The sequence below is a fragment of the Vanessa atalanta genome, chromosome 24 (genome assembly GCF_905147765.1).
Source record: "Vanessa atalanta chromosome 24, ilVanAtal1.2, whole genome shotgun sequence".
Lineage (NCBI taxonomy): Eukaryota > Metazoa > Arthropoda > Insecta > Lepidoptera > Nymphalidae > Vanessa > Vanessa atalanta.
This window is the reverse complement of record NC_061894.1, coordinates 262,170-274,269: the sequence shown is the minus strand read 5'-3', so window position 1 is coordinate 274,269 and position 12,100 is coordinate 262,170. Positions and strand designations below refer to the sequence as shown.

The 12,100-nt window shown below is 32.9% G+C and overlaps 1 protein-coding gene across 1 annotated transcript; it reads left to right on the top strand.

Annotated features, from left to right (window-relative positions):
- Nucleotides 1–4,914: 4,914 nt before the first annotated feature.
- Nucleotides 4,915–10,742, top strand: LOC125073510 (transmembrane protease serine 9-like). The gene is made up of 8 exons (XM_047684370.1): nt 4,915–5,470; nt 6,045–6,234; nt 6,580–6,682; nt 7,037–7,216; nt 7,336–7,427; nt 8,009–8,072; nt 8,863–9,009; nt 10,512–10,742. The coding sequence occupies exons 1-8, from the start codon at nt 4,915–4,917 to the stop codon at nt 10,740–10,742; spliced, it is 1,563 nt and encodes a 520-aa protein (XP_047540326.1).
- Nucleotides 10,743–12,100: the final 1,358 nt, after the last annotated feature.

The window sequence follows — 12,100 nt, the reverse complement described above, 5'->3', positions numbered from 1 at the left end:
ATTCAAGTAAATGTTACTCCTAGAAATAATGAACCAGCCCTTAATATTTTCATCGACTAGTAAAACAATAAAATTATTATTTTTAAAGGAAAAAAAAGTAGCTGATAATCTTTTTGATAACCCTAGTAATAATCGTCGAATCGATGATCGTCTTCGGCATTAATCGTACAGGCTATGGGATCCTCCAACATATCCTCTGTATCCTTCTGTGCTGTTTCGCTTGTGGCTCGGTGAAGTTCTTCTCGGACTACGAAAATAGATCTCAATACCCACACTTCTCCTTAGTATGTACAGAAACCCGAGGGCATTCTTCTCAGGGCCCAGGAACATAAAGGGTCCCACTTTATGTGTTCTCGTAAACACATAAAGTTTACTACATTATTACTATTTTACTATATTATCCCACCTAACTCATACGAAATGGAATAGATCGGTAATAAGTGACTGAAAATCTGCTGAGGTTCTTCTACAGTGTCTGTTAGGATTTTCTTTTACTTATTTAAGTGTAATGTCTTATTCCGAATTTGAGAAATATATTTCCTGTCCAAAGACTATTTATTAAAACAGAATCTTTTTATTAAATCATTATAGGTTTTATCTTTGAAATTTATCGTTCCAAGAAGTCGAGTCATTTGTAACTTTTTTCAATTTATTAGTATCGAAATATCCAATATCCTGTATTGGCCACTACCAGCCTCATCAACGGCCATCAATCACAGGCAGGTGTGCGATCGGACGCATTACTGTAAACTGTAGCTCGACCTATTTATCAAGGTTTTTTACGCCTTTTTTATTAACCTCCAAAAGGAGTTTAATAAGAATTCATTAAAGCATCAAACCGCATACCTGATTCATATTTCAACCTGTTCCAAAATTATGGTAGTGCTCTCTATATTAAATGGTGAAAAAAAAGTAACTATTTGAAGGTTTTTCTCAGTAGAACTTAATTGCGAACTTACTTACTTTCACATTTAAATATAATATAACGATTTAAGATTACTTAAGTGAACTTACTTGAATAAAAATTACATAGTTCGATTGTTTTTTTTTTTTTTGATCGAATGGTCCAATTGGAGCTTCAAATACCTACAATATTTTCGGTATGAAAATAATTATTATGCTTTGAATTTGTTCATTAAGATGATGAATAATTGGTTATATTTTAGTTTTGAGCATTATTTGTATATTCGTTCTTTTTTTTGTTTAATCCTAAGATTTCTGTATTTTTGTTGGTGGTGTACAATAAAGTACATTTATCAATTAAGCGACGTTGTCAGGTTCAAGCCCTGCAATTACCGCTAAATTTTCATAAGGTTTTTTGTAGACCTTTTAAGATGTAAAATACTGTAGTACAATATAATTTTCATCTATCTCGTTCGAGTTCAGCCAGCATTTGCAATGCGATCGCAAAAAAATATGTTTATTTACAACATCAAATTAGAAACCTCTAAAATTATCAGGATTTCTCAGCTATATTTTGCATGTATACACATTTCTCTTGAATGACTCTATCTATTGAAGAAACCCGTATAAAAATCCGTTTTGTGGTTTTAAAAATCTAAGAATAGACATGGATAGAGAGACAGCGGGAAGCGTGATTCTTGACGGCGAAGAAAGACTTTTTGAAGAAACTGCATAAAATAAAAAAAAATCAAAATATACTTTATTCAAGTAGGCTTTTACAAGCACTTTTGAATCGTCATTTAACAAACTATTTAAAGTAAAGCTACCAACGGTTCGGAATGTAGATTCTACCTAGAAGAACCGGCAAGAAACTCAGTAGTTACTCTTTTTTAACATCTAAAAATACAGTCATGTTAGTTAAATACAATTGTATATGTATATAATCTCTCCTACCTGGGAGTCAACGAGCATTAACTCCACGCTTTTTTATCGTCAATATAATCGTGTATCGAATAATATGACTTCTTTACCAATGTATTTTTTACAATTGACTTGAATCTATGAAACGGCAAAGTTAAAAATGTCTGCGGAATTCTATCATAGAAGCGAAGAAGAAAGAATGAAATTTATTGACTTTGCGGAGTCGGAAACTTGGCGTTATAAGCTTATCCTTACTTCTTGTGCAATGATTATCACTGATTTTATCACTGATGTGATCAATGCTTCTGTGAATATACATAATATTGTTGTAAAAATATTGCGACGCAACAGTGAGTATTCCTACTTTGTTAAAAACATCCCGAAGAGAGTTTCTAACTCCAAGATTATAAAGATTAGATTTCACTCTTTTGTAAAATAAAAAAAAGATTCAATATTTGCAGCATTACCCCAAAGTAATATGCCATATGACATAATACTGTGAAAATAACGAAAATATACTAGACGAGCGGTATCAATATCAGTTAGTTGTCTAACTTTTCTAACCGCGTATGCTGCGAAGCTGAGTCTTCCTGTCAGGGATGATAAATGAGGACTCCACTGAAGTTTGGAATCCAATGCTTTTCCCAAAAAATAAAAAACCATAGTATCGGCTACATCAAGACGGCCACCATTTAAAGATAAATTATAATTTTGCTTTCTAACATTGGGTAGGGTAAAAACTACACATTTTGTTTTTTGAGTATTCAAAACTAAATTATTTACTGTAAATCAATCGTGTATCTGTGATAATGCACCACTCACTTCGTCAGCAAACAACAATATATCACAAATACCTTTAACATAAAAAGGAAGATCATTTGTATGTACTAGAAATCGAAAGATACCCAAAATACCCAAACTGCTTTTTGATGTATAATAATTTTAATTATGATATCTCAAAATTTGTAACTATATTATTCAGCTATTTCCACCCTTAAACTCTAATCTACAATAATGTAAAAGTTTACAAACATAATATACCTATTTTAATCTTGAGTACGATCATTGGATCTGAAAAGGGCGACCAGATACGTAAAACCCTCGTCAATAATATGAGACTAATTTACATAGAAGTCAAAAGTTGTCCATAATAACAGAAAGATAAAGTCACGCGTCCTAACTATAAAAGAGACCTATGGATTAACTTTTAAGATTGTGGTGACTTATTAAATAATTTGCGATCTGCGTTAACAAAATTATAGTTGGCCAGCAATACATCCTATATGGTCGAAGGTGTATCGGGTGACAATTGTAAATTAGAATAACATGATGCATTAAGCCGAGATGGCCCAGTGGTGAGAACGCGTGCATCTTAACCGATGATTTCGGGTTCAAACCCAGGCAGGCACCACTGAATTTTCATGTGCTTAATTTGTGTTTATAATTCATCTCGTGCTTGGCGGTGAAGGAAAACATCGTGAGGAAACCTGCATGTGTCTTATTTCAACGAAATTCTGCCACATGTGTATTCCGCCAACCAGCATTGGAGCAGCGTGGTGGAATATGCTCCAAACCTTCTCCTCAAAGGGAGAGGAGGCCTTTAGCCCAGCAGTGGGAAAATTTACAGGCTGCTAATGATGCATTAAGACGAGATAAAATATATCTTTGTACATACATAGCAAATTAGTTTAAATAATGTATAACGGTATTGCGAAACGACGCGTCGTTTGTAAACACGTTAAAAGTGTTGTCACTTTAATTATCAATTATTAGAGTATTAACAAATTGTTATTTACAACTTTACTTGGTGGTAGGGCTTTGTGCAAGCCCGTCTGGGTAGGTACCACCCACTCATCAGATATTCTACCGCCAAACAGTAGTACTCAATATTGTTGTGTTCCGGTTGGAAGGCTGAGTGAGTCAGTGTAACTACTGGCACAAGGGACGTAACATCTTAGTTCCCAAGTTTGGTGGTACATTGGTGATGTAAGGAATGGTTAATATTTATTACAACGCTATTGTCTATAGGCAGTGGTGACCACTTACCATCAGGTGGTCCATTTGCTCGTCCGCCTACCGATATCATAAAAAAAACTACCGGGATATTAAATTTTCTTTTGATTTTGTCTTCGATGTTTACTCTAATTTATTTTTATCTTTGTTGCGCACCACCTCTTCTTTTATAACATGTAGATATAAATTAAGCTTACCCAAATAGAATAACGATGGATGGATTCCGTGAGAGACGATATGACTGGAAAGAATGTTACTTGTGAGATGACGTCAGACAGAGATATACATCTCGTAAGAAGACATGCTGCGCTGACCCCAAATTAATTTGGCATAAGAGCAGGAGGATAATGAAATAGAATAACTATATTATTTTGATTTGCTTTTTAATCAGCTTATATCAATTTTAAATTAAAAGTTAATTGTAGTAGTTCATGTTTATAGTATTAGTATATTTAATACTTGCAGAGACACCATAGCAGCTTGAGTAAATTTAGTTCTACTTTACAACCAGTGGTCAAATAAAATAATATATAGAATACTTCAATGTGAGGACGCCTGCACGTGTCAGATGAAATCCGGTCACATGAGTACCCACCGACCCTCATTAATTGTACGCGGTGGAATCCCAAAGCCTGCTCAAAAAGAGACGTAGTCCTAGCCCAGGATTGTCATAATTAGAGGCTATTACGCTGACGGTGGTAATTATAATAAAGACAATAAAATTATTATCTTCCAAAATACGTAGCTTTTCTACTTATTGATTAAATCTATTAGTAATATAAATATTTACAAGTAATTTACATAAATGCCAGTCTCACCCAATTGGAAATGTTAATACTATTTATACTATAAATGATGATTTTATTCTCGCAAAATTGCACGTAGTGCCATAAAAAAACCTTTAAAGACGCGTGATACGGTATAAATGATATCTTTTTAGAAAACGTATCAACGAATTGAAGTCGATAAATTTTTATTTCTATAAATAATTTATGAGAAACACATCACACGTAGCAATAAAAGTTATTGGCAGTAAATGTCGAACAGGATTAAATGTATTTGCTCAAAAATAGCGTGATGCATTATTTATACAGTGTTTTTATTCTTAACGTGTTCTTGGCAAATTGTGAAAATGTGACTGAAAGAAATAAATACGAAAATATAAATTATGTAGCAGAAGCACTAGTTAATTTATTCGGAATCGATGAAGATAATGCACGAATCAAAGATTTAAAAGATAAACTCACGAAGATTGACAAATATGTAGTCGATAATGATAAATTATCTGAATTCTTAATGAACGAAACAGCACACAATGATTTAAACGAAACTACATTTTTTACTGCTTTAAATTATACTGATCATTTTAGATTTCTATCGGAACATGAATCGAAGAATTTGTATCTAAAATTAAAAGAAAATATGAATCGAGATGATATTCTTAATATTTTAAAAGAACATAATAAAAACGGTGGCATATCTAAATCTGGAAGAAAAATGATGAAAAGTAATTTATTTGGCAAAATCGACGACGGCGATGAAGTGATTAATGCTGTTGTCGATAAAATTATAGCAGAAGTACCTTCAGATAAACATAAATTTAATTATACAAAGGAAGACAATAAATACTGGGGTAATTCGATATAATTAGTTTTTTATATTAATTATTCAATAAATTATCGGGCTAAATTTATGGCTATATTTATGAGTCAATGAAGTAGTCGTCGTCGAATAGTCCGATGAAAACTTGAATAGTCATAAATAATTTATAATTGGGATTTTGATCTGATGATTTGATCCGGCCTGGCAATAAAAAATACAGGCACATAAAAATAACGTAAAAGCACATCACAATATATCTGTGGAGAAATAATTAGGTAAACGGGAAACAAAATAAACAATATTGCGAATAGAAGTAACTGCTTGCTTTCTATCTAGTTCTTCTCGTTAAAATATTTCTTTGATCTAGTGGTAACATAATATTTAATTTAATCTTCTATTACATGGATTCAAATATACTTGTGAGAGCCTACTTGGATAAAGTACAATATATTAATTTGAGTAGTCATATTTTCTTTTTTACTAGATGATGATGATGAGATTTTTTATGTGAAGTTAAAACTTCACACGAAATTCAGAAACAATTATTTTAGCATCAACGTACCAGAGTTTTAGTTGCGCTAAGCTCTACATTGTATGCTAATTAGATCCACAGAGTGAATTAGAAGACCTAGAGCAGTTTCATCGACACGATGGTCGAAGAATTTTTAAAGGAGAACGAACTACGATCAGATATTACCCGTTCATGGTGTCTGTTCATGTTATGGGTAGATTTTGGTGCGGAGGTGTGATTTATTGGCACGATCTCGTTCTAACTTCAGCTGCTTGCTTACAACTGTAAATATACGTCATTTTTTATAAAATAATATTTATTTTATTCTAGTTTGAGTTATTAAATAATACTTGTATCTAGTAATAGTAAATTATACTCATCTAATATTACAGAAGTAATGTCTCTATATATATAATAGGAAAGATAATTGCTTATTTACATGAATCGTTATTTCTTCCTCTATTTTTGGTCTATTTACAAATTAATAATTGAAACTAGTCGTTTCATCAAAAATAAACTTAAAGACTTGAGCATTCAATACAGGGAACCATCATAATATTATCGGGAAAAAATAAATAATATTCATGCATGAACTGCTTTTTAAAATTTATTATATATTTTATTTACAGAATGCACAACAATAGGTTGTTTCGCGAGAATCCAAGTGTGTTAAGAGTAAGAATCGGCAGTAATCACAGTAGAATTGGAGGAGAAATGATCGAAGCTCTCGAGGTGTGGAAATAAAATATTTACTAGTTGGCTTTAACGTTTTTTCTGCGGAAATTAAACTGGTAGTCTGAATCGAAAGTAGTAGACTTTCAATTTTCTTTATTAGAATCTCAATATATTTTTTTTATAAAATTGTTAGGGAGATGAGGACTGGGATTACCTGATGGTAATTGCTCTTAAGTGCCCATAGACATTGTATGAAATATTAATTAATCCTCATATGATGATATAATGCACCAACCAACCTTGGGAGCTAATAAGTCGACATCCCTTGCTGGAGTTACACTGGCTCACTCACCGGTGACCTGGAGGTAGAATATGTGAGTGGGAGGTTTACGTTAGCAAATTTTCTTTCAGGTATATTTCCATCCAGGCTATAATCCACGCACCCTCAATAACAACATTGCTATCATCAGACTTCGGCGCCACCTGTTTTTCACCTATCACCGCATCCCAAAGATCATTAACATCTCATATAATGGTGATGGCCTTGCTCCGACTTCTGAAGTCCTGGTACTCGGATGGGGCGTTAGTAAGGTACAGTGTGATATTTTATTTTAGAAAAAGAGTAAATACTAAGTTTCCTGCCGGGTCTTCTCCGTAGACTCTTTGTATATGTATATAAATAAACGTCCACTCACATTATTTGTTTATAGATGTCGCAAATGTTAGCGTACGAACCAATATTCCTGAATAGAAAATTTCTTCCGATCTATCCGAATGTATTTTGTAAGGAAATTTATGGAGAGTGAGTATCTAGTATAGTGCCTTAAATTACGTCCAAAACTAATCACTGGTCCCAGCTTTGCACGAGTATATAAATGACATTAAATTCATGATATAAGAACCAATACATAACCACCATTACTATTTTGTAGAAGAACTCACTTCACATCTCATTCGTCAAGCTTTGCTAACCGACTTAAGTTAATTGTTTATTTTTGATGGTTTGCTTATTTTAATAAAAGTAATAAATAAATAAATATATATTTTTATCCTTGTGTAGTATATTGGTTAGTATTTAAATGATACATCCTTTAAGTGGCTATGTTACTTTTTGTGTAATTTTAAACCATAATAAGAGAAAAAAGGTATGTAACATACGCTGTTATGACGCGGGTATTCTTTAAATGTGGTAATTAATACATTAATAGTTGTTTACTTTTTCACATCTCACGAAATTTATTATTGCTTTGAATTATGTTTGTATCTACATATATATTTCATGGACTTATATTCAGTATTTTTTTAAGTGTTGAATTTCAACTAAGACTAAAAAAGTAGTTTTACCACTGGTAACACTGAGATGTTTATCTGCATTTCTTTCAGCAAATTCATTTCGAAAACTATGTTCTGCGCCGGGACCTTCACCACTGGAGAAGGAGCTTGTGATGTAAGGATTTAATTAAAAAGAAAAATTAAAACCCCTGAATTACATAAATCCTCGAGGCTAAACGTCAAACGGACTTGCAGTCGGCAATTAAGAATAAATACTTAACTGTTACTGATGTGAAACATCAATGTTGCGGTGGGTTACACCGACTATTGGCTTCATGCGTAGCTATGATATATGTTAGCATAAAACACGTAATACGGTTTGCTGAGGCTTCTCCGTGCTCAAGTGATTAATAATTTCTGCGACGGTCTAATAATAATTTCGATTTTTTATATCGACCAGGCATCCTGTGACGGCACTTTTTACTATTTTTTATAAAACGGGCAAATTTATAATATCTGAGCTCCACTTAATGTGTTTTCTGAAGCATTAGACGATATTTATAGATCGGTTTTAACTTTGTGTGTATAGGTGAAATATTTTAGCTTTTAGCTCAGCCAATTAGATTTAAAAATCATATTAAAAAAAAAAAAAACAGGATAAGCGAGGCGATATTTCCCGATAAGAGATTATATAGATGAAAATTTTCCAGACAGCAATATTTTATTTTAATGCAAAACAAATAAGAATTCCATTGTCCTTAAATAGCAGATCTATGTAATTTCAGTGCCGGAAAACAATAACTACTGAATACCTGGTTCTTCTGTGTAGAATGTACATTGCTAAGCCAGTAATAACTTTAAATTAAATTTTATCTTGTTAAATAGTGATAAAAATGTTTATAAGAACTGGAATAATAATTATTTTATTCTTGTAATATGCCTTACTAATTACAAGCATTATACAGCATGACGCTGGTGGTCCAGCGGTGATGGCTGGTAAGCTTGTTGGGATCATATCGTTCGGACCATCAGTATGCGGGTATCCGAATGCACCAACGGTGTTCACACTCGTCGGTGCCTACGCCGACTGGATTGAAACTGTGAATGAAACTGTAAGTATGAAATAATTACTTTTTAAGGAAACTAATGACGAATCATTCAATGTTGTTTACACCTTTAAACACGTATCACTTTGTATGTCACCCAAGTCAGATATTAATTTAAGTGCTTAGTGATAGGCGGTCGGTAAAATAAGTCACCTGACGGTAACTAGTTCTTAGATCGCCAATGCTGAACAACCTTGGGAGCTAAGATGTTATGTCTCTCAACACAAAATCCAAGTATTGCTGCTTGGTGAGTGGTACCTACCTAGACGGATTTGCAAAAAGCCCTATCACAATTTTCCGTTGATTTAGGAATATAAATACTATTTTATGAATGTTGGTTCGAAGAACTTCTAAAATTTGCAGGTTGGAATAAATGTCCATGTATTTGGTCCAAAAATATCACAAAAAACAAAATTACACTTTTTATACTATAAGCACAACTCGGCATACAACTAACGTAACGACTTCCATGGTGATCGGTCAAATGGTGTCGGAGTTTTTTCCTCTCACACAGATATACCAAAATCCAGTTTTATATACATTAGACAAAAAATACGTAGCCCAAGTTGTTATTACAGTGGTCATGAATTGATATCAACTCTATAAAACGAAGACTATTTCGTTGATCCGGTTCAATCACTCTTAATGTGACAAATTTAAATATTTTAATTTTATCTCTATCACAATTAGATTCTAGGCAAGCGGTACATACCATTAGGTTTAGGATTTTATTTCGCTTATTTCTTTAAACATTAGATTGATAACTGTCAGAAATCTTATTAATACTATTATATATTATACTAATGTTACAAATTCTAAAGTGGTCCTGTCTGTTTGTCAGTCCTTTACGCTTTCATAGCTACATTACTGAACCGAATTCGATGAAATTTAGTATAAAGCAAGATGAAACCCCAAGAAAGGACTACTTTTGTATACCTGAAACACACGAACAAGGAAGGGCGCTAACGCTTATACAGGTCAACCTTGAAAACTCGTGAACTAATTTTTATATGGATTTCATCACCGTATGAAGAAAATTTAGATGTATAATTCATTAAGATTAGGTGATAATTGTGAGGAATCAAAAATATTTTTAATATGTTGAAAAAAATCATGCAGATTGGGAGGTTAACTTTACTGACGTACGCCACGTAAGCCGATCGAGTTATCTGTAGTAGTTAAGGTAGTTTCGTCGTAACGAATGTTAACATTTCTTCTAATTTAAAGTGCTTTTAAGTGCTAAAAATAGCGTATCATGTTACATACAAGCTTATAATACTAGTATCCATTTATTTAAAGAGAAATAGAGAGGGGAAAAATTTGACGTAATATATGTCTGATTTTGTTTTTGTGGGTACTTGCTGCACTTTTTTGTACTTTATAATATATTCAAAAATTGTAAGAACTTTAAACAATGAACAATATGCTCACTAATAGATTGAGAACTCAAAATAGATAAATTTTAAATAAAAAAAATATTTCTGATTGATTGAACTTACTTTTATCAGATGCCGGGATACTACCGGGGTAGAAAACGGACAACAACGGTAAGCCCTTTTAGATACTATTCTGACTTCAAGCCAAAGAAGATCTTACCAGAATTACCGGATTTCAAGATATTTGAAACTCCAACTCCCGCTGAAGAGAGAACAACAACAACAGCATCTGCATTGAGGAAGAGGAAAAAGTTGAAGAGAGCTGACTCTGATGTCGATGGCTTTAGTATTGATTTAAAATAAACCTTCTTAAAACTGTTAATTTTTTTCAATAAATGCAACGGTACATTGTCAATAGAGTACATTGTAAATCAAGAATACCTCTCGTATTCTTTTAATTTAATGACATAAATAAAATGAAAATCAATTACATCGTCTTATCATTTAAGACACCAAATGCTACAGTAATTTAAATGTAATGAAGAAACAAAAGGCTCAAATCTGACATGACTCTACCTTTAGTGTTTAGTGTGTGTTTATTTCAACTACACGCTAAAAATTAGACCTCTAAATATCCTCTTAAAATTAAAATAGTATTAGACTGTAAAGTGTAAATGTGAACGACTAACTGCTGGTCTAAGGCCATTTTCATTTTCATTTTCCATTTTGAGAAGAGTTGGCTTAAACGACCACGATGTCATTGGTAGAAACATTCGGACAGAATATCATCCTAAACCCGTAAGAACTATTAACGTTGTAGACAAAACTTACCCACCTGAAAATTCAGTGCTTAGATTTACGTTTATGAACTACTGGGTCATCTCAGTGACATTTTAACTATTATGCAGACTAAATGAAAAGGTTAATTTCTTTAACACTTTTGTATTTCTCAACTCTTGCTTCAATATATGATTCAACGCTGATTGTTGGTTGTTTAGGAATACAAAATTATCCTTTGTGAATTTATATTAGACATTTATAAGCCCCTTTCCTCTCCAGCGAAGCGTGAACGCTCGTACTACAAATGGTTCCACAACATTACCGCAAGAGATTAATTGCTTTTCATAACTTTTTAATCCTATGCTATATCTGGAAATTAAAATCCTACTAACTATGAGCTAGGGCCCTTATTTTACAGGTGGCAGGTCTGATCTTCTAGATCCACATAGGTTGCTACCTGTTAATAGTTTAAACCTCCAGAGACCTAACAATCTAGTTTCCAGAATTTCTCATTGAAATTTTAAAAAGCACTTAATATTTATTTAAAGTTGATACCTCCATTAATAATTTCGATGGTACTAACACGTGGTCGTGGTGTGTGTGAAAGACGATATGGTTAGAAAGAATGTTACTTATGAGATGACGTCCGACAGAGAAGTATGGAAGAAGAAGACATGTTGCGCCGACCCCAAGTAAAATTGGGATAAGGGCAGGAAGATGATGATGACTAACACGTGGTCTAAGTGATCTGAGTTTTATAAAATTGAGAAACATGCATGATTAAATAGTAAGCCGTCACGATGAGAAATACATTCTATTTCTGAACTTGTCACTGATAAATACTGTCAATTGAATTTAAGAGCATTATTTAACTGGTTCGTGTTGGTCTCGAGAGATGAATCGTATATACTTAGCGGCGGCACAGCGATTAACAACAGACA

Bases quoted from the DNA above. Each gene is read 5' to 3' on its own strand.
- LOC125073510 (XM_047684370.1), top strand. From the start codon at position 4,915: ATGCATTATTTATACAGTGTTTTTATTCTTAACGTGTTCTTGGCAAAT. The intron at 5,471-6,044 runs GTAATTCGATAT...TATGCTAATTAG, and splicing joins GGAAGACAATAAATACTGGG to ATCCACAGAGTGAATTAGAA. The intron at 9,010-10,511 runs GTAAGTATGAAA...TACTTTTATCAG, and splicing joins TTGAAACTGTGAATGAAACT to ATGCCGGGATACTACCGGGG.